Source organism: Epinephelus fuscoguttatus, linkage group LG13, assembly GCF_011397635.1.
Source record: "Epinephelus fuscoguttatus linkage group LG13, E.fuscoguttatus.final_Chr_v1".
In the NCBI taxonomy this organism is placed as follows: domain Eukaryota; kingdom Metazoa; phylum Chordata; class Actinopteri; order Perciformes; family Serranidae; genus Epinephelus; species Epinephelus fuscoguttatus.
Window position 1 is genome coordinate 20,480,876 of NC_064764.1, and position 23,799 is coordinate 20,504,674.

General features: G+C 40.2%; 2 protein-coding genes across 9 annotated transcripts in view; one reads left to right on the top strand and one right to left on the bottom strand.

Annotated features, from left to right (window-relative positions):
- Positions 1–23,799, bottom strand: part of LOC125899228 (coiled-coil domain-containing protein 148-like) — a 49,589-nt gene that overhangs the window by 24,694 nt on the left and 1,096 nt on the right. The window contains exons 1-10 of one of the 8 annotated variants that reach the window (XM_049593334.1): positions 22,092–22,130; positions 16,724–16,811; positions 16,131–16,252; positions 12,369–12,472; positions 9,989–10,080; positions 9,724–9,875; positions 6,825–6,920; positions 6,478–6,653; positions 5,764–5,902; positions 969–1,175 (exon numbers count right to left, since the gene is read on the bottom strand). In XM_049593334.1, coding sequence (XP_049449291.1) covers positions 969–1,175; positions 5,764–5,902; positions 6,478–6,653; positions 6,825–6,920; positions 9,724–9,875; positions 9,989–10,080; positions 12,369–12,472; positions 16,131–16,252; positions 16,724–16,778 — 1,143 coding nt within the window. In that variant the 5' untranslated portion in view covers positions 16,779–16,811; positions 22,092–22,130. The other 7 variants (XM_049593333.1, XM_049593332.1, XM_049593331.1 and 4 more) reach the window with 7 other exon arrangements.
- pkp4 (plakophilin 4) overlaps positions 21,404–23,799 on the top strand; it is a 119,310-nt gene continuing 116,914 nt past the window's right edge. Inside the window, exon 1 of the mRNA XM_049593329.1 lies at positions 21,404–21,576. The gene's annotated coding sequence lies outside the window, so the exon portion shown is untranslated. The remainder of the gene's footprint in view (positions 21,577–23,799) is intronic.

Sequence of the window (23,799 nt, forward strand, 5' to 3'; positions counted from 1 at the left end):
TTCTTGTTTTTTAACCTAGAACTCAGGAGCTAACATGGGCTGGTATCCCTGCAGAGTTATATTACATGAAAACTACAGACTAAATCTGGGGACATTTGGGGGTTGAAAAACACAGAAAAAAGAGAGATCCGTAATTAATGCAGAGGGGGTAAGCACATGCAAACTCGACAGATCTTAAGGAAGCAAGTCTAGGACCTTTTTCCTTACAAAAAAAAAAAAAATTAAACCAGCGTGCTGCCCCCGCTTTGGTGATCTGTCCTGTTATTTGACAAAACTAGACTCAGTGGTGATGCCCCACAGCAACCCCACCTCGGTACATCAGAGACTCTTGTTATCTAATCAGCCACAGGACATCAGCACTATTTTTCTTAAAACTGGCAGGCAAAGCAAATTCAATTTGTACAGCGCTGCACCAACAACACATGGATTTGTTCACATGAGTAACTTGTTTGTTGTGCGAATGTGAACTAGAACCCCTCAGAGACAGCAACATCATGTTTGCAAGACCATCCTTATTAGCTTGTTTACATTCACAGCCCATCCCAAGTGGCAGCTAAAGCGAGAGATGCTGTCAGGCAGCCTGGCGTGATATGCAGCCTCGTCAGCAGATATACTGTACACAAGAAGGCAGCCAGACTGTCTGGTCCCTCACTACTATCACATGTGATAGCTGGAAAAGAATATCATACTTATTATATACTGGAAGCCAGCTGAATTATGTCCACTCCACCAGTAGATGTGAGTAAGTGTGCCTTAGAAGTACAGTAGACCACAGAGAGCTCCTACTGTGTAAGCTGCAGTAGTAGGATATTAAAGTTATACATCCACTTCCTGCAGGGATTAACTACGGGTTTGTAGGCACAGAACTGCATAATTGCTAACATAAAAAGTGCCGTCTCATAAAGTTGAAAATGTTCCCGAAATGTGACAGCTCCCGGTGTGAATGTATGCCACTAAATGACACTAACCTTCTCTCTGAGATGCGAGCAGATGTCCTGCTGGTGCTGGCGGACTCTGTGGAGCTCCAGCTCCTCCTGGTGGGCATGTCTGGCCTCCTGCAGGGTGACCAGGGCTCTGGCCAGCAGCTCTTCCTGGTCCCGCTGACACTGCTGGGTCACTACTCTCAGCTGTGTCTGGGTGAAACGCTGCCAGTCCCACAGACGTTCGTGCTCTATCTGGAGAAGGCAGTATTTGCACGAGATAGAGTGAGACAACATCATCACTGACTGTCTTTGTTGGTCCAGTGTATTAGCTCTTTTCATAAGCATTAAAGGTCCAGTGTGTCTGCATCTAGCAGTGAGGTTACAAGGACTGAAACTTCTCCTGTGTGCCAAGCATGTAGGGAAACTAGGGTGGCCTACGCTAAAAGTGTTTGGTTTGTCCATTCTGAGCTACTGTAGAAGAACATGGTGGACTCCAGGGGGGAGGACCTGCTCCATAAATAAATGGCTCATTCTAAGGTAACAAAAACATGATTCTTAATTTCAGGTGATTACAAAACAAATGAAAACAGTTATGAATACTGAATATAATTTCTGCCAATAGATTACCCTAAATCCTACACACTGGACCTTTAATCAAAAATCATCACCTAAAAGAAAAATTGAAGGATGAATATGAAGAACACGGTGTGCAGGATTGAAGTACCGCAGCTCACAAGGCAACACTGCTGTATTATACACAGTGTTGTGCAGAACTGATGACACGCAAACAGATATCAGCAAACACCTCTACATGATATACTGTTTATAATAATGGCAGCAGGACCACAGGGAAAACTCTGTGTCAGATCTGGCTCTGCATAGTGTATAAAATGGTCCCTCTCTCCTGTCTGTGAAATGTCCTGAAGGAAAACAGTTCCTTTCTGTGTGAGGGCTGCCTGTAGCTATTCATCATTGTGTCAGCGCTCACAGAGGCTGCATCACTTGGCTGCTTCATTGGAACAGAGGGAATGATATTCATCTATGGGCTAATAGCGGCTAACTGACGGTGGGAAGGCATTAGACGGCTGACTGGTTTTATTGAAAATGAGTGAGCTGACAGACCTGCCAACGGAACAGAAGTGCCAGAGGCAGTCGAGCAAATCCTGTTTATTAATGCACAACTTCAGAACTTGAGGAAGATCCACCCTCTGTTCTTCACTTTCTCTTGCCCTCTCCTTCACCACCCTTGCCTTCCTTGTGCTGCTGTGAGCGAGTGTAAACACATTTATGTGTGCACATACAAGCTCGCGTGTTCACACTTGTCATGCGATGTATGCTCGTATGCACTTTATCCAACACAATTAGATACAGCATGTATGTGAAACCATCCGCCGCACTGTGTCTACAGTGCACACTTAAAGTGGCACGACATTTAGTTTAGCTACTGCATCCACATTCCCTCTGCGGAGTGCTGTCTCCACAAGGACTGAGCCACACAAAGGAGAAAATAAAACTGGCTGCACAGATAAAGTCAGAGAAGGTAAGGAGTATGAATGATTCCCGCTATTGCCATGGAACATTATGAGAGCATTACCATGAAATCCTGCTAGCACTCAGTTGGCCTTCAACTAGTTATGAGAGAACATCAAAGAGCAAGTCATAATAGACAATAAAGAGCTCCATCCAGCAGAGGGGGGTGTCTGCTCTGAGCTAGCTAGAAACCGAGACTAGTTCAACTATAGGTCAACTAAAGGAGCACAGAAAACATGGCTACATACTTCTACATGCAGAATAAAAAGACTTTTTGCTGAGATTGTGATATGTACTATATGTCAGAAATACTGCTGTGAGCATAGGCATAGATTGTAGAGTGGGACACAGGGGACATGTCCTCCTTGACATGTACATTGCCTCTCCCACCTCCAATAAAAACACTGAAGTAGCAGAGAAGCAGAGGACTTCTTATTTCGATGAAATCTCAGACATTTTCACCATAAAATTATGCAGAAAAGGCACAAATTGGTGCGTACAAATTCACCAGAATGTGGGAAATTAGGTGCTTGATGCTCAAACCCCTAAACCCCCTCTTATATGTGCCTCCCCCACCCAACCCTTTGCTGTAAGAACATATTTTGTGATGGGATTAAGAGAGATAAGTAAGTAAATACAACTAACGCAACTCTCTGTGCTCTATTTTCCTTTGGATATTTCTCTGCAAGATGAAAGAGGAGAAACTTAAGTGACAATCTCACAAAAGCCATATTTTTAAGTAAAATCCCTAAAAATGGCACCCTCTCAAACCGTTCCTCTCAATCTTACCCCCCAAAATGGAAGAATGTACAAAACAGTGGATTTTTCAAGCAATCTGAAGGGAATATGGGAGCTGATTTATTACTATGGCTCTTAAATTGTTACACTGCACAAACCCTTTAACTGTGGCAATATGTCTCACCTGGTACCTGGCAATAAAACAGAGCTGCTGTATCGTGCATTAGAATTAAGGTAAGACTGACAGGAGCAACAGAAAATGATGCTTTCATCCTGAAAAGATTGCACGCAAATGGATGTAAATGGCAGGTGGGAAAAATATTAAGGCTCAAAACGAAGCAGGCTTTAGGTGAAAAACAAACATAAAAAGGCTTGGACTTTGAGTCCATAGAAACCTATATATATTCAACCTATATGTTTGTTAGAACAATGGGAATTATTTTACAAGGAAAATATCTGCCCAGAGCAGACTGCTGCTAAACAGACAGGGTTCTAATGAAGCCAAAAAATGTACAGGTGCAGAGCTCACTCCAAATAGGGGACCATCCTTTGAGCTCACTGGATACTAATCAATATCATACTTGTTCATTTATGATACAGAAAATGCCAAGAAAGCTTGTATCAAATCAACATATTTTTTTTTCCAAACACTGATATCAGGATAGCATTCATGCACTTAATCAGTGGGGTTTCAGCAACTCAATCTGTAGTTCACACTGATTATCCATTGCACGCAAGCCAGCTTAATTATGACTAATAGCTGAATTAGGTGGAGTAAGCACTACATCAACTCTAGGTCTGTTTCTGAGGAAGTGAAAGACTGTTGAGAAATACATCTCTCCTTCTTACACCAACCCCCCCAGCCCCCCAAAGGCTGAACGATCACAGCTCTAAATGCAGCACCCAGCTGGAACTGATATGAGAACAGGTCTCTGGGTGCGGGTGAGGGAGGAGAGCGCGGCTGGCGGTTGTCATGGTGATGCTAGGCGGTGGCGTGAGCGAGTTGTCCACAGTGGGTGACATGGCACATCCTGCAGTGTGCTGAGCGGCTCATTGTCCAGGCTTATCTGTGTGTCTCTCTCAGTACAGACTACAGAGCTACATTGATCAGGGAGCCTGGGACTCACACTGCAGGGATGCTTCAGACTGGGGAAGGGGGTTACAGTTTAAGATGGGTGTGAGCGGAAGGGCAACAATATACAGTTTGTGCATGTGTGTGTGTGTGTGTGTGTGTGTGTGCGTGTGTGTGTTGTGTGTGTGGGCGTAGAGGGAAAAATTATAAAGGGTAGTTTATCCCACAGGCTAAATATACACAACCTCCAATGGCTCAGTGGTCAGCAGATCAGGCTGTGGCTGCACTAGGCGGCTTCAAGGTGTGAATGTTACTGTACGTATATTTGACGAAATACCCTGACAGTGATATTGTGACAATATTTCACAGTTGAGGATTGTTGCTTTCACAAATTATTTACACAAAGAAATTTTTGGTAAACAATGATCAGTAATGCGAAAATAAGTGGGTAACAAGAACTTTTAAGGCACGCGAGAAAAACAGTTTTAAAAAGTTTACTTTACAAATTCAAATTCAACACAGGATGAGTAAATGCCACACAAATGGTCATCTGGGGAGTGAAGTATTCCTTTAAACATATGACCTGTGGAGGTTTTTATCATAGAATACAAGGCAAAAATGTGTGTTGTCACTGAGGTTTCTGGACCATTCCTGAATGTCCATGTTATTTAATGATGCAGTTAGGCTTAGGGTACTAAGTGGGTAAAAGCAAATAACAGAACAGCTAGAACAGTCTGGTAAGTTCAGAAAATTACATCAATTTACTGTAATTCAGCCTTTAAACCAGAAAAAGACAACACTTATGATATTATGTTAGTCCTGCGATAGTCTGGCAACCTGTCCAGGGTGTACCCCGCCTTTCTCTCAAGGTCAGCTGGGATACGCTCCAGCCCCCCCGCGACCCCTAACAGGATAAGCTGTTAACGAAAATGAATGAATGAATGATGATATTATGTCATCTAAAATCTAAGACAATATTTAGTGTCATATCATGATATCGGTATAATATGGATATATTACCCAACCCTATGATTATTTTCATTATCAGTTAATTTTCTCAATACTTGATTATTGATCAGAAAAGAGTGAAACATGTTCATCACAATGCTTTAAAATATCTTGTTTTGTTCCACCATCAGTTCAAAAACCAAAGGTATTACCTTTACTATCATCTAAAAGAAACTAATGCAGGACATTTTTACATTTGAGAGCTTTAAACTTTGCTTCAAGCAACATTTTGGCTATTTTGCTTAAAACATAACCTATTTTTTTTTTTCAAAGACATATCAGTAATTATCAGTACTTTTATATGTATGTGTGTTCTGGTAGTTGGTGTGTGTATGCATTGTAAACAGCACTGTATGTACAAGTGTGTGCATACCTGTGTATTCACTGGACATGCAAAGCAGCTTTTTTATTTGATAAACTTACTTGTTCTATTTAATTTGCAGCTAAATCAATTTTCTTTTTTTTAATAACATATTTTGTCAAAGTACTGACCAGTTCCTGTCGAGTTTTCTCAGGAAACAGTCTTTGCAGCATGTCCATGTAGAGCGCTCTGTGGTTGGGAATGTCATGAGTGTACTGAGACAAGGTGAACAGGAAACGTTCATGGTCATCTGCACACCAGCCACAACACCTGAAACAGATTCCAACCAAGAAAACACATGATCATAAAACAAAATAAATACCACTATGTCACTTTGTGTTCCCCTTCCTTCATATCACTTCACTTCCAAAGGGTACATATTGATAAATTGCACACTACTCATACTGAGCCAACGGTGCTTGCTACAACACTGAGCTGAGCTGTCACCCGAAGACCATAATGGTGTTATATAGAGACAGACCATATGGAAATAAAAATCAAGAGCCATTGATATAATCAACCTCCTGGTGAAGAAGACACTCTGCGGAGTGAAGTGGCTGTGCCTCTATATGCTGTTGATGTCCTGCTGAGTTTCTAATCTTTCATCGTCATCTGCCCAGCTACACTGGAGCTCTGCCTATACTTGTATTTATCAAAATGGATGGCTGAGAATCATTAAAAGCCTATTTCTGTTCAGACTGAGTGAGATATTGAAGGCAGAGTCGTTATACACGTATTCCATATTAGCTGCAAAAATCACCACAATTTTCTCATTGATCGATGTGTAAGCACTTAGAATTATGAAAAAGAAGCAAAGCTGAACTTTAGTTGTCCTCAGGCCATACCTGTCAGTGCTCTGCAGTTGATCTTGGAGAGTCTGCAGCCTGCTCTTGCACCTTTCTGACAGGGAATGGAAGGCCTGGATCAGGGAGTCCTTCAGCTCTGGGTAAGGGCAGTCTGAATCCAGAACCTCCTCTGGAATGTTTTCTATGATCGCCAGATTATCTGAAGTAAGATATTTCTGTGGAGGACATTATGACCTTCTTTGAGATATATGGTGAAATATTTAGATATTTGCTTTGATGACACACTGAAGCGATCACTTTTTAAGCTCAGTGCAAGCCATAATACAGAGTGGAATTGGATTTTGCTGAAACAGAAGGATATCTAGAACCACCAGTGAGAAACTTACTTCTAAGCCAAGGCCAATGATCTCCTCCTCCAATGTCAGGTACTCTGCATGAAGTTTTGCAGTTATGTCATCTTGCTGGTCTTTCACAAAGTTTATCTGGTGATTCAAGGATAAAAACAACAGATGACACTATCCTAAATACAGGCTTGACAACAAGCATGACAGCAGCAGTTTGACCTTATTTTGCCCATGGAAACCAAACTGGCAGTATGAACTGTCACTACACTATCAAATGGACTAAATTGTTCCACGTCTTGCCTCCAAGAATTTCTCTAATATCAATAACGCTCTGAGAAAAGAACTCTCTTCTTCTTCTTCTTCTTACAGCTTAAACAAAGTTGTGACTGGAGAGCAGACTCAAGAGATCACAGCTATCGGCTGTAATATTTTTTCCCTTTCGCTACGCCAAGTCTGCTCAAATCAGCAGCACCAGTTGAACTGAGGTTCCCTCTGTTCTCTCAGATGTCTAGATTCAAAAACATTTATCATCAGAAAGATTCGGTAATAGCAAGTAATCAGTAACTGCTTATTTCCCAAGATGCTAGATATCAGAAGGAGGAAAACAGCTAGTTAGAAATGGAGACGATGCTTATCAAATAATTAGGCCTGGTTCTCTGTTTCAAAACGGGAACACAGACATTACAATTAAAATGGAAGTATTTCTATTGATACAAAAAGCGGTATTGTATGGTAACAATTTGCAGGAAAAGACACATCAAATTCATAGATGTGCTTCATGTTTTGATTACTGACATCTCTGCAGTATGGTGCAGTGCAACGCTTAAAAATATCGAGATATATTTGTTTTCCAGCCACATTTCCCATCTCTACAATTTTGTTATACAATGAGAGGAATGAGTGATGGACTTTATATGCACACAGGTGCTATGAGACAGGGTGGGACTTGTGAATGATGGGGACTGCTTCTGTAAATTAAAAGATTATACAGTACATCAATAACATAAAGGTAAAAGAAATAGACGGAATCAGGATGGATTGATGGATGGAGGATGAGATGGAAATCAAGAACCAGTTCCAGCTGAGATGGATTCTCAATTTGGAGATGACTCCAAATTGTCTTATCTATCGTAAATGTTTGCCTTTGAGTTTATCAATTCCTTTGATCAATGCTGCCATGGTTTTCTGACAGTTGTTCATTTCATAATAGTGACTATGCTGCTGGAAACTTGCAACAAGAAGGAGTCATAGCGGACAGAAAGAAATGGTCCAACAGTGTAAGTACTACTTCTAATGTCTGTAAAATGATCATTTCAATTAAGGGTGGAAACATCAACAATATGCTAAAACACTTTTCTTCATATCACGAGATTAAATTCCAGGAATGCTGTGTATTTGATGCTCTACACAAGAGTGCCACTGCTTCCCAACTGAGCAGTACCTCCATTAGCAAGGGTAAATATCCTATAATGATGCTGAAACCCTTTTTCCACACAAAAAAAAAATGATCAGGAATCAATAAAGGAATCAGACGAGGAAGAGTCAGACCAATGAGTAGAAATAATAATGTCATTGGTATCAATGAAATCTTATCAATTCCCATCCCTGTGTGATCTCAGCTTTTTCTGTCTAGTTGATAACCTGCAAAAAATGACTAATAAAGGAGAAATACTTATAATTGATCGAAATAAAAAGGTGCAATTCTCATGGCATGGGGTAAATTATTTTATATTTACTCTTTTATTGTGCCTTTTGATTCATTTTTATGAAGTAACACTTCACATTATGCTAATTTCCTGCACTAATTGATTATCATTTCATTTATTATTATACAGGAAAAGATTAAAAGTAACTTTAAATGTACCGAACTGTCCTGATTCAGTTAAAACTGGTTTACAGCTGCTTCTTGTTCTGCATCAGAAAGAAACAGCATCAAATTACATAGAAAAATAAAAACTGCAACAATCAACAGAGACAAGACAAGAACAAAACAGACACAGATTTAAAAACCCTCTGGGATGGAAGTATAATTGTATTTCACCTGGAAAAGTAAAAAGGATCTCTCTCTGATTTGTTTGTGAGTCAGACAGTGAAGTAGCATGGTGAAATAAGAAATATAAAAAACAGACAAAAGACATGAAAAAAAGAAAGACAAAAAACAAAGTAGCTGTGCGTGTGTGTGTGCGTGTGTGTGTGTGTGTGCATGCGTGTGTGTGCGTGTGCATGTGTGTGTGTGTGTGTGTGTGTGTGTGTGTGCGTGCGTGGGCGGGGGGTTTGTCCCATTGTGCCAATGCAATCAGGTGGCTAGGGGCTGTGGGCCAGCAGGAGTAGAGGGGGTCATGGGAAAGAAACAAGCATGAGTGAGTAGCACAGAGGAGACAAAATGGCTGGCAGACGGTTGATTCCAAGTATAGTCTGTCTTTAAAGACCCCTGCTTACTCCTTAATCTCACCATTCATCTCTAGAGCTCGCAAAAAGCCTCTGAGAGTCAAAGGCAGACTTGGTGACTTAGGGACTGTGGATATCTAACAAACAAGAGATTCATGGACAGTGAATACGACTCTGTGTGCAAGCTGAGATCATTGTGTGAACAAGCAGGAGAATTTAAACTTTTGTTGGATGTGCAGGACAGACTGCTTCTACCTGCAGAGAGTGTGAACACAGCTAAGATTCATCACTGAGGGCTCTGAGCAAACTGATGGGATAAAATACTCCCAAATGGTTCACTAACAGCTGAGGACATGAGCTGTAAGATGCAAGTATTCTCAAAAGCTGAACCATTTTTTTTTTAAACAGGTGCAGCAAAAGACTTTATACATCTTTTTCTGTGAGATAGCTTTAGAAATCTTGCCATTCTGCTAGCTTTCTACAAATTAAACTATTTTATCAAAGTCACTGTGTGGACATCCAGACATGCCTTTATTTCATATCACACAGATACCTGCTGTATTACTTGTTCCCAGTTTGATCGATGGGCGCTGAGCTGCTGATGTTGTAGTTCACCCAGTCTGAAGCACAGGTCATCCTTGAGCTGATGAACAGGCTCCACCGTGGCTATTCTGAATGCCTCCCGCTCCCTGTCTAAGAGCAGACCTAAATCCCAACACAGACATACAAGGACACATCTTAGTATAGTGCTTATAAACTGCAGAGATTGATGGAGATACAGTCAGCAATATTCTTTTAAAAAGGTTAGATTTGTTTACCATAATCTTGAAGAGAGAAGATGGCAGAATCTGTTCTATTGTTTGGCTTGATCTGCTCTAGAAAATCATGGATGTCATTCTCAGCCTTTTCCCTGTTTAATGAGAGAAAGTGAAAGCCATGTTAAATACGAGTACATTAGTTAATCTAGCCAACAATTAACATTAACGTAATACAACATTAGATAACAGCCCTGCGATAGTCTGGCGACCTGTCCAGGGTGTACCCTGCCTCTCGCCCGATGTCAGCTGGGATAGGCTCCAGCCCCCCCGCGACCCTCAAGAGGATGAAGCGGTTAGAAGATGAATGAATGAATGAATGAACATTAGATAACCTGTTAAGACAGCAAGGTTATGCTACTTGGTTCAAATGTTTGCTGGGGCAAAAGGGGGAAAAACCCTCATAACACTGGGTATTTATATACCTAACATTAGCCAGAAGTGTTGCAGAGCTAACATAAGATACCAAGATATTGCCAAAACTTTTGGTCGTCCTAGCCCATATGCAACTGACAAAAAAGAACTTGAAACCTGAAACATTTGAGTTTGGTTTCCCTGTTTGCTTGCTCCCCACCAGATCACCATCGAATGGAACAACAGTTACAATCAATGGATTAATTTTCCAAGACAATAATGCAGCTATGAGTTGCCATAACCTTCTTCTTATTTAATAAATAGTGGTGGAAGAAGTACTCTACAAGTGTGCATTCATATTTCAGGTAAAAGTAGATAAGCATCAAAATATATTTATAGTGCCAATAACAATACACCATCAACTGTCGATTACATCTTGTATGAATAATCTGAATCAGCAAACTGACTAAAACTGTGAAATTAATGTAGTAAAGTAGAAGTATGAAGTAACATTAAAGGGACAGTCCACCCCAAAATCAAAAATACTTATCCTCCTCAATACATGTAGTGCTGTTTATCGGTCTAGATTGTTTTTTGTCTGCCTCTTTAGTACAATGGAGCTAGATAACACTCAGCTTGTGGTGCTCAAAGTGCACCAAGCACCACTAAGCTAGCTAACATTACAGCTCAGCTGAGGAGGACACCATTAATGTTGACATCTCACACTGTCATGAGCATGAGCCTCTCATCCATGAGTAGATGCACACTTCCTTTTGTGCAGTGATGCGGTTAGAGGGTGTAATTCGGCAGAAAAAATACATCGTTTTTAAATGAAACTGGTCACAACAAGGTCTGTGGATTATCTTGAGTAACCGGGTCATGATTTCTGGAAAGAGACATTGCTGTTGAGTTTTTCATATGTATTTTTTTTGGCGCTTTGAGCATCACAAGCTGAGTGCCATCTAGTTCCATTATATTGGACAGAGGGCAGACATCTCGACAGCCGATATCTCCAACACTCAGCAACTCACACCAAAACAATCTACACTAATAAAAAGCACTACAGAGAAAAAATGTGTATTGTTGATTTTGGGGTGAACTGTCCCTTTAAACTGAATAACATAAATAAAGAACTGGTGCCTCAAAACTGTACTTGAGTACAGTACTTAAATAAATGTATTTAATGGCTTTCCATCACTGCTATGATTCATTTTTGGAGATACGAGGGTATGTTTGGGACAAGATGTACCTGACTATCACACATTATCTCAGATTTGACTGGAAAAATCTTTCCCAAACACTGGGGACATAATATCTTGTTGCTGTGGGCAGTATCACACTAACAGGCCTATGGAGGATGCTACAGTGATTGTTTACTTCTTACTAACTGGCCTGGGGGTTGACATGATTGTGACTAAAGAAGGTAACCATAGAGATATACTTGCCAGTTTTACCATTTGACAAGGTGGCTTTTGAATCCCATGGTATTTTAACTAGATATATGCGTGGAGAGTTGCAAGCAGTGGCACATCTTTATGACTAGGCTCATTACTGAGGCTCACGCTTGTGTACATCATTAACCTTGGGTGGCTCAGACACAGTCATTACGCAGCCAAACAAGCTGCACCCCAGAGCTAGCGCTGCCCTTCTCACTTCACAAGGCATGACACCGCTGGGCCCCCAGCCCCACACTTCTGCCTCAGCACGCTGAGGGAGAGTGTTTCTCCATTCAGTGTACTCCTCTGTCCCCACACAGCTCAAAGCCCCCACTTCTCTCTGTTTCTCACCCTTTAATTCAATGTCATCGCTGCAAGAAAATCAGCTTAAATCTCCCTCCTCTACTCCTCTTGTTTTCTCCCTGATACATTTTTCTCTTTGGGCTTACTTTTGTACCCCCTCTTTACACCCTATTTTTTCATGCAGGGTCCTGTCTGGGCTCAATGGAGCTGAAGTGGAACGGTTGCGTGGGGTAATAGCAGATCCAGAAAACTGCAGCAGATAATGACAGGGAGTAATAGGGGGCTCTTACTCAGCCTTTTGCAGCCTGGGGCACTCTCTGCTCCACACCTGTCTGTGCTGCCGTAATATGGAGCTCTCCTTGGTTGCCTTGGCTGCACAACGAGTCTTCTGAACCTACAAGAGAAGGTTTAATGCACAGCAGGAATCAACCCTGGGACTGGAATAAGCACCGAAAAAAAAAAAAAAAAAACAACCTGCCAGAGTGTTTGCTTTTAAATACACTTAAGCCATGACATTTATTTCCTCCTACAAGTAATTGACTTCATCTGGACAAACCTGAATCTGGGGTGTTTTAATGCATCAATTATCTGGACCATTTTATAACAGCAGAACAGCATAACAACTTTGAAGTGAATAAATCATGATGTTGCAAGGAGGGTGAAACATAAAATGGGTAATTTTTGTATGCTATAGTCAATGATAAGTTCCCTTCCTCTCTGCACATTAGGGATATTTTTATACAGGCAATTTCTTCAGCCTTTATTACCGTTATTGTGTCTGTGAAAGGCTCATAAACTCAGGTAGTTCAACCGAAGCAGTATCACTGTTAAAGCATGAAAGAAAAATAAACAGCGGCAAATTAAAATAATCAAGTAGAAAACATGCGTGACATGCATGAGGCATGTTGTGACGCGAGAAGGGAGAACGAAGTCTTAATCTACTCTCATTTGTTTTCTTTTTTCATCATGAGAGAACAAGGCCCTCGTTCAGAGCACTCTCCGTGCAGCGATTCATCGTCATCTATCAGTGTTTCTATACACAGGCCACTGGCTCAGATAATTGTACAAAATAATATCTCAAATAACTTATATGTGGGTACAATCTATTTCATATCAATAGCAAATCAAAAGGAGCTGTGGTGTTGATTTATGTCATGACTGTCTATCCCCGTGTCAAGTTGCTCCTGCTGTTGTGGTTTGACTGTATATATTTACCCTCAGGGTGACGTCCATTTTACAGTTATTGGAATGTACAGTGTTTAATCTGAAACTAGTGCTGCTCTGAAAGAAAAAGGCCAAATTGAGGTCATCACATGCCTCCTCCAGGCCATGTATCGTAGGTGATCTTAATTTGCATTGGCTGCCTAATAAGCTCAGCTGGACTACAAAAACTGTGCCCAGAGCTGCACTTCCACTGGCTGATTTCTGGTCGAACTGCCGAATACCCATTTTTATTAATCTTATATTATGTATTAAACCACAGTGTCCAGTCAGATTCTCATTTCCACCATTTTAATGGGTATTGCTTTATCATTTGTATCAAACTGGTTTAGAGAAAATGTATGCCTCTATTTCTTATATTCATATCTTTGCCACTTCAAATTATAATTCACATTTTCAAGCATTTGACACCATTTTATATCTCCTTTATGTCTCATCTTTTAATGAGGCGCTTGAAGATTTACAGTCTGATTTTCTCCGATTATCTATTTTGCGTCAGTCATAACCTTGACACTGATAAAACAAAACGTGGTATTTTCAAGATGCCTGACATAACACTTCAGGGTTCTTAAATTGAAAAGGCAGCGTTTAAAGACTAGTTAAAAGACTACAGTAGAGTAAGAAATCATGTCTGTACTTGATTATGGAGATATTGTTTAAATAAATGCATGTGATTTACACAATACCTGCTTTCCCCCTTTTTCATGGCAGACATTTTGGATTGTAATAGTCAGAAAAGCAAGTGGCTTCGCTCTATTGTTCACTTGTTTATTGCTCCCTGCCGAGGTGTGCACTCAAGTCACATGACTAGGACTTAAGTCAGACGCGAGTCACAAATTTGATTACTTAAGCCTCGACGTGGCCAAATCAAAAAAAGACTTCCAAGTCAACTTGGACTTTTACACCAATGACTCTTGACTTCACTTGTACTTGAGCCTTTTGACTATGTGATATCTTCCCTTAAGCCCAAAGATTACTAAGTATGTTTTTTAAAATACCTCCCACAAATCAATTCATTTCCCTTCATTTTGTCAATCTACTAACAATCTATTAACGCTATTCATTCCTGGCAAGTCCCCACACAAATCTACAAATTATCCACTTTGCTTTGAAGGAGAGAGCCATCAGGGTCGAAGGTTATGTTACTGAGTGTCAGTTAGAGAAACAATACCAAAGATAATTTTGTTCTCCTACAACAACCATGTGGTGGTCAACTAAAATGAATTGCAGCATGCAAAACATGCTGGTTTAAAATAACAGGCTTCCAACTTTGTTTAACATTTAAAGTTGCACAAAGAACAATTAGTCGAGGCTAATATTAACATAGTTGGCGAGCTAATGCTAAGCTAACATTAATACTCTGTTGTTTAAATGCCATTACATTTAGTGAAAAGTGCATTATGACTTCTTTAGGACAAGAAAACTCAAAGTTTGGGACTTGGGACTTGACTTGGGACTTGCAAAACAATGACTTGGTCCCACCTCTGGCTCCCTGTATAATAGTCAGTCAGTAGAATACTCTATAGAAAACAATAAACATCAAATTATTTTGCATCATCACTGACAGTTGTAGTGTCTTCCGACTGTTGATTTTTACATCTATAGGAAGCTGCACAGTGCATTGTGGGACCATAGCAGGAAGCAGTGGACCTGCCATGGACACTGTGTGTTTTTGTTTCATTGTGGGATTTTTTCGGGACACTATATCATACATACTGTAGATTTCTGACTCAGAGTTTGCACACTCAAATAAAATAGTGGTGGGTAAATACAGTGCACTGTATAGCAAATAGAGAATCATTTCGCTCACAACTCAAGACCCTGAAACTGCAGCAGCTAAATGGAATTCATCCATAATTCATTTCATTATTTACACCTGTGCTTTTCCTATTGTGACATGTCAAAATGTATTCCTTGGAAAATGCCTTTTGTAACTCCATGAAAAGGTGGGATAGTCCTCTTTAACGGAATTGAAGGAAAAACATTTTTATATGTTTTTGTACAGTAGTGCTGAGAAAAAAATTGTATCAAGAGGCAAAAATTCTAAGGTTTCATTATCTCCACACTAACGCTACTGGTCCTTTCCTGGAGAGCAAAAAAAATGATCCCATGCTTGAGGCGACTCCTGGTCATTTATTTACCCTGTCACATCACCATTGGGAGATGCTCAGAAAGCCTGCCTTTCAGCAGGGCAACATAGCCGGTCTTATCTAGCTTATGCAGAACGCTGGGTTGAAGGAGCCACAGGCAACCATAATGATACTAAAAGGCTTTTGCCACAGTTTACCAATTAAAACACTGCAGGTCTAACGGCCTTATCTCCACTGCCCCCAGCATTAACTTTTTGCTCCACTCAGAGTCAGATGACTATGAACTTCAAACAGTTTTATAGAAACCCTGGGCAGCCAAATGAATATTCATGAAACTGGCAATGCTATTGTGTACGGTAGTGATATTACTGCGCTGTTTCATGTTGTTGGACAAACTATAAAGGTTATGTAATGCCTGTTTTCATATGGAATTAAATCCTTTTACAGTATGCGGCTTGTAAGAGAGATGACAGAAAGGAAGACAAAAAGAAAAAAATTGTGCTATTTAATACTACTGGAGACCTGCTGTTTTATCACCTCACATTAAAATCAGGTTGTGTCAGTTCATGCTCTTCCTGTAGTGGGTAATGAGGATTGTCATTATCATGTATCATTGTGTTGTTGCACATTCCTCGTCAATGGCTGTTGAGTCACCATGTTAATAAATGTAACACAAATGGATTTTATAATAACACTGTTGTTTTAAGCACAGGCACGGTATTGATGATACCTAAGATTTACCTTTAATCCAATTAGATCAGACTCCAGGCGTTTGGCATCAACAATGGCCTGTAGTCTTTTGTATTCAGCCGGTTTGTACTTCGAGCTGCCGAGACCATTTTTCATCCGCAGTGTCAGTTTTTCTGCATGGATGAAAGCAAATGATATGGCTGAATTAGGATCATTGGAATTGTAGAAAAACTCATCACTTTTAATGTCTGAAGTAAAGTCTTTATGCTGACTTCAGCAAAGAAAGAAATGGAGGTAAAGACAGAGGAACAGCAGCAGCTGAGCACAAATAGATTGTATGGGTAATTTAGAAATGACTGCAAGAGGGTGAGGTGTGTGTGTCTGTGCGTGCCTGTGCGTGCGTGTGGGGGGTAGCAGGGAGCAAACTAACTGTGGCAGACAGTTTTTTTGAAGAGTTCAGCTGTGTCTCAAAGAGTCAGGCAGGTGAATAAACACAAGCAACGCTGCCACTGACAAAAGCATCAAAGACTTGACAGTACCTGGGGAATTCAACATGGGGACTTCAGGTCAAATCTGTTCAACAGATCAATGGGCCACTATGTCACAAGTCAGCAAGGTTTCAGTCCCGGTTTCTGCTGACTTACCCGCATCTTCTGCTCTGTAGCTTGTAATGAAAGTATGCAGATCCTTTCCACTCATAACTACAGAGCTACAGTTGATGCACTACAGTGTCTGCAAAATAAAGACAAAAGTGTATTTATGTGAAACAGTGTACGTTTTGACGGTCTGCATTGCAGAGAGTTACATTTGGGGTTCCGCAAGGCTCTGTACTGGGCCCTAAGCTTTTTATTTTGTATATTAATGACATTTGTGTTGTTTCCTGTAAACTTAACTGTGTACTATTTGCAGATGCTACAAATTTATTTTGTTCTGGCAAAGACCTCAAGCATCTTGTGAATACAGTCATAACAGAACTCAAAAATATAAAGCGATGGTTTGATGTGAATAAATTATCTTTAAATTTAAACAAAACAAAATTTATTATTTTTGGTAATTGTAAAATAAATCAAAGAGTGCAAATCACTATAAACAATGTGGAAGTGGAAAGAGTTTATGAAAACAAGTTTCTTGGAGTGGTTGTTGATCACAAGCTGTGCTGGAAGCCACATATAAACTTTTTAAAAACCAAAATGTCAAAAGCCATTGCAATCCTGTATAAATGCAAAAATATCCTCACTGTGAACTCACTACAAATTCTGTACCAATCTCTAATCAAACCATATGTAACTTACAGTGTTGAAGTTTGGGGGCACACATATCAAACAATCACAAACCCAATCTTCTTACTTCAAAAAAGAGCAATACGGATAATGAATAAAGCAGATTATAATGAACCAACCAACCAACCAATCATACATAAAAACACATGAGTTAAAATTCAAAGAACTGGTCGACTTTAAAACCGCACAGCTTATGTATAAAATCAATAATCACATGCTCCCTGACTGTATTCATAAGATGTTCAGGAAAAGACAAAGTCATTACAACCTCAGAGGGACATGCGTGTTTACAAAGACAAAAATCAGAACAAACACTAAACAAAGATGTACAACTGTATCAGCAGTCAATCTATGGAATAATCTTGATAATGACTTGAAAATATGTAGTTCAATAAACACATTTAAGAAATTATATGGATTAGAATCATGAATACTAGTGTCTTCTATGTTGGACAACTGTGTTTGTATTTTGTTTGTTCGTTTTGGATGAAGTAGTAGAGTGAACACGAGTGTAAACTAATTTGTTTTTGTAAAAGGGGAGGCGTAATAAGCTATGCTTCAGCCTACACCCTTTTCGGTCAAGATCTGCTCATAACAAATGAAATTTGTGTTGAATATGAATATGAACTTATTTGTTTATTCCTTTTTTTTTCTCTCTCTTTTTTTTTTTTACCCAAATGTATCTACAGTATTTACGCTTTCAACTGTGTAGATTTTGAGTTGTGTAAAATTGATGACCGAAATAAACAAACATAATAATAATTTAAAAAAAAAAATACGTCCTGGGACACAAGACCCATTAACACCAAGAAATATTCCGATAATAAAGTGAAATCATATCAAATCAATATCAGTTTATGTGAAAAATACAGAGGTTGTGCACAAAATGATAATATTTTATCTGTAGAGGCACCTGGCCTTAATGGGGTCATTCAAATGATGAACAGGAGACTATAAGCCAAAAGCAATGAAGCTCATCAAAAACTAAACTTTGCCATCAAGGTCTGCATGACATTGCTAGAAAACCCAGTGTACTCTCACAAGTTTTAGTGTTTGTTGTGACGGGACAGATGGTTCACCCAGTGTGATCAGATATACTGCTGGAACATCTCCATGTATTTGTTGTGGATTAAGCTTTGAAAAATTGTGGCCACACAGGCCTTGTGTCAGTTCAAATGTACAATATGTAAAAGATTTGTGTGAAATATGCTGGAGCAGATAAATTTATAAGTGAAATTAAAACTGATGCTCTGTTCTGGATCCATTAAAGAGAATTAGGCCTCATTTTTGAAAAACAGAACAAAATGATTGCCTTTCATTGTCTTTCATACATTAACAACAAATGGCAAGGTATCACCAATGGTTAAGATTCAGGACATAATAGTAGCCATGAATAGATTACAGAATAAGCCTATCGAGCACAAGCCAAGGGGCCTGAAGTGTCAGGGCCCCCACTGGCCTTCACCTGTGAAATATCACTCAAATTAACATTTACCGACCAGGTAGAGACTCAAAATGACTGCAAAAAAACCTGCTAAGAGACACAAAATAACTACAAAAATGAGCAAAACAAACCCAAAGAGAAACAAAATGACAGAGACACCTAACATCAGCCACTGATTTTCTCAGGAAGATTTTCCATACTTGAGAGGGACATGTAGCATTAGCAAAAATACCCCAAATTCCTCAGTTACAGCTATTTAGAATGTGAATATATTGATTGATTTAGTATTTTGTGTCATGCACACAAACATGTGTCCGACCATTGTTGGTTTATAAGACACCATTACATTATTGTTGCAGTGACCGATCCAAAGTGCATGAAATCTTACTGCTCAGTACCCAAACAAAACAATTTGCCTTCTATCCCAGGCCCAGCAAACAAATACACAAAAAAGTGTTTCATGGTCTTCCAGCCAAAAGAATTCAACATTAACTAAAGTCATTTCACTAAAAGTACATCTCTTACGTCTTTGTATACAGGACAGTAAAACAAAAAGTTAATACACAACAAGCAGTGTCTGTCCTTCTCTGGAGTGGCATTAAACCTACCAGTCTCTAAGGCTAATGGTAATTTTCCTGAGCACAACTGTGCTCATAGAGGTCTTTGTATAAGTTATACTTCATATAAGGTTCCACGCTACAGCTATTCTTTATGAGACAGTAAGTGCGTAATTTTGGTTTATAGCATATATCATCAGACCCCTTTTCTCCTGAATATCACAAAGTAACCTGCTCTGAAAAATAAATGCCAAGTTCTTCAAATAGAAGAGGGACTTCAACTCATAAGCGCAGGGATGACCACGGGAGAGATGTCCCGATGAAATATCTTTTTAGTGAGTCTCTGATCAGACATCTTCATAAGTCTACTCCAAAGCCGACGCATTTAACAATGATGTCTGATGTCTGGAGGTTACCATCCCATATCTCCACTTATGGCCAAAACTGTGGTAAATATATATGGACTCCCAAAAAGGATCAGATTGCTCTACGATGCACAGTGTTACAATTTGTATGTTCTCGGAAACCCCAGCAGCATAGTGAGACACAGGACACACACATCAGTTATAGAGTTGTGTATAGGTATGGAATCCAAGATTGACACATAGTATAACTTTGTCCAGTACAGACCCAAGTGCTCTACCTGCTGACTGAGCTACAACACTGTCAGCTTTTTTAAATGTCATGTGCCCTTCCAGCATCAAGCAAATATATTTATACTGGTGAGTATATGACAGCACTGTTGAATAAAAGTTAAAAACAACTGAACTACTCTCCAGTGACGATCTTCTGAAATATCCTCCTGAGACCCTCTGTCCTATGAGGACATCACATTTTGGGTTTACTTGACCTAAAACTTCATTCCACTTCACTTAGACCTGTTGTCTACGATCATGGACACTCAGAAAAAGCACAATACACTAATCCATGTAAAAGCAAGATGGCAGCCATCTCTGCCAAGTTAGTCTGCTGCTGATCCCGACACAAAAGTGGACAAGGTTCCAAAACCTGATTACATTTTATGGTTGTTAATTTATGATTAATAATGCTTATAGTTGGATATGGCAACAAATTTGACCAATTTTAGCAAAAGTAACAAGCTAAGATACTGTATAGATATTAGGAAGTACTCATTTGAAGACACTGGGATTTTATTATTGTCTCATTTGAGGACATTGGGACTTAATTATCATCTACTATACGGAGTTTTTTTTTTACACTTATTGGGTACTACTGATTCCAATAAGTGTAATAAAAATTTAAAAATGCTTACCAAACAAAAGTTCAGGTCTCAGGAGGATATACTAATTGTGTTTTATCTTGATTTACCATTATTCTCCATTTCCGGCACCATTCCTCAACAATGTTTTCCATACTCTGCAGATTTTTTGAAGTTATTTGCTTGTCCAATATTATAACAAACTGAAAGGCATAACTTTGAATATTCAGCTGTTGTTTGGACAAATAAAGCAAGTCAAACAACTCAATTCAATCAACAGAAATGGTGATAAGCATTTTTCACAACTCAATTAGGAGGAAAATAATCGAAAGTAATAGTTAGTTGCAGACCCACTGTAGTTCAACACTGGGGGAAATACAAACACACACTTACAAAAAGGCAGGTGAGCTGGAGAGGCGTCACGGAGGAGCAGTTGTTTTACTATCTTGTTAGTTAGCTAACGCTAGCAAGGTGTACAGTGAAGCCAAATGGACATATATTGTGAACAGGAACACTGGTAAGTTTGACAACCCTCGTAATTTAACTGAAAGTAACACAAACGACTCGTTTAAAGTCTTTGCTACGCGAGTAAAATGAACATTTAACCCACTGAACCCTAGCTTACCTTGTGCTATCCCTCTCTGTACAGTGTATGGGTTGACAAAAATTTGTAACCAAGGTAACTATCATCTCCTCCGCCATTGGCTAATTCAACGATGCGAACCTCCTCTGCAACGCCCCCTGCTCCCGCCGCGGCCAATCAGGAGTGCGCACTGCTTTCCCACATTCCCACTGACGTCATGCACGCTCGCATTGCCTGGGACTGCTGGTGGAAGCAGGGAGCAGCGGAAGGGTTGTCTTCTTCTTCTCGACTATGGAGGCGCGTTTCACTCTTCCACATGCATGGGACTAAACGACGGGACTTTACCGATGAAGTTACGTGTTCCAATGTAGATCCGAGCCGCAGCTCAGCCAGCGGAACAACAGTCCTCCCAAGGTAATTAGGTTTTTTTTTTCCCTGCTCCTTCACTTACTGGGGGGAAACGTAGGGGAAAAAATAAAAAGCATCTGTGCGCAAGGCAGGACGGTATGGACTGCTGCTTGAACTCAGAAAGTCTTGAATTCAGTGTGAAGAAAGTGTTAGCTTCTCTTTGTGTGTGGGTGGCACAAGGCAAACTTCTTAAGGTTTCCTCACAGCGGGAGACAATCTAATACTATGCTAATCTTGATCTTGTGACCGAGTCATCGCCACACACCTTCTGAGAGACCTTCACGCGCTGTCTTCGATGCCTAACCGTTGGGATGAAAACTTAGCTGGCTAACGTACAGAAACTGCTCCGGTGTTAGTTTCCCTGTCCTTAAAAAGCTGACTTTTCTCTCATATTGTCCTTGAAAGCGTGTTGCAAAGTGGTGAAGGAAAAGCCAGGTGAGCTTAGAGTGTGGGAATCTCAGGAATGCGAGGTCGCCGTGGGGCGGAGATCCCGACTCTCTGCTCCTGCATGATAAGCTTACCTTTACCCTCACGTTCACTCGCTACATTCAAACTACGCCATATTTAATGACCCTAATCTGCATTTTAAGCAGGGGCGTTTCTTTTAAACGTGTCCCGTGGCTGTATCTAATGTCTCCTTGCTGTGAATTGTGCAAGAATAACCTGCCTTTTAAGAAAAGATGGACTCACCTTTATTGCCCCGGAAGCTTATCAAAGATATAGTCAAATTGCCTTACCTAGTGCATTTAAGTGCAGCTTAACCTTAGCTTGATTAATTAGCCAGGTAGCCTATCTAAAACAGGATTTATACCCTGTTACCTTGTCCCACTTTGGTTTGAAAAGTAGGTCTAATTTTTAATTCACAATATCACACAAGACCTAAAGCCCTTTTCTCAGTCTTCAGTTCATATTTCTAATAAACCAGCCTGCATGAATGTCATTGCAAGGGGACTAGAGATTTTCCCATTTATTTAAATCCCTCTGTGCCATGTTTGAGTCTTGGCTATAACAGAGAAACACAAAGATTGAAGGAGCAGTTATAATTTTATCATGATGGCTATCCACCAAAGGTCAGGTCTCATATACCCCTATTATCGCTTGAAAGATGTTGGGAGCACTGCTCCAAGTCTCCCCTGTTGCCATGCAGGTGTGGAAAGGTTATCTGCTTGCATCACTGATGTGGTCACAGTGCAAGTTTTATTCCAGCCAACAGTGGACGTGCATAATGGCAAATGAGATCATACGTGAACTCTTTCTCACACTCACTCCATCTCTAACACACACATACAAGCAGAAGAGGAGTCGCTAGGTTGCTCCCCTCGTGATTCACATTACAGCACAAGACACACACTGCCACACAGCTGACAGCCATTCAGAGTGGTTCACTGTGGAATTGAAAGAACAGCAGGACGCTGGTTTGAAGAGTCAGACTCTCCCTCTGTTTTGCTTTTTTTTCGTAGTTACTGCGTGTACTCTAAGCAGTGACACTGTGTTTGGCACAATGAGAGAGGTTTTAGCAGGTCAGACATTCTGCCAACTCGTTGTCAGTTTCATTTGTCACGCTCCATGTTGTTTATCACTGTTGCTGTACTAGATAGTGAAGCAGGAAACTTTCTGTATTGATTATGTGGGTACTAGTAGATGTAAGAAAAAAAGTGTTGGTTGCACAAAGACCAACCTTGTGCCCTGGTAGGCAAAAACACAAACAGTTGCAAAAGGCCTTTTGTGTGTTCTTCATGGTGAGTTATTTTAAATGGGAGCTGACAACAGTTGAATAGTTTAGCGCCCTTTGGCGGGCCTCTCCTCCTTGTACTTTTTTCACCCCCTAATTCTGGCCTGACATCAAGGCTTAAGCCCTAGCCCCTCGCCTCTATGTTACGTGTCAGATTTGCTTTTTCCTACTATGATCAAAAAGTACCCCCCCCCCCCCTTTTTTTTTTCAAGAAAGGGAAAGTATTTCCAGTCTTTTCCTCGCAGCTCGTATGCCTGGAAACAAAATGGTTATTTGCTTTGTGTCTATGCATGTGTGTATTTAAAGTAAAGTGCTGAAGTATCAACCTCTTCCCTCAGCTAGTCGAGAGAAGGTCAGCTTCCCTTGTGCACAATTCAATCAAGTGCTCTTAAAAGAGCTTTTACTGAGTGGCAGTCAGCATTTTGTGTTTATTTACTCCGTTACCAACCCTTGAATGTATCTTTTATGACATCAGTGTGTTCATAACATAAATGCAG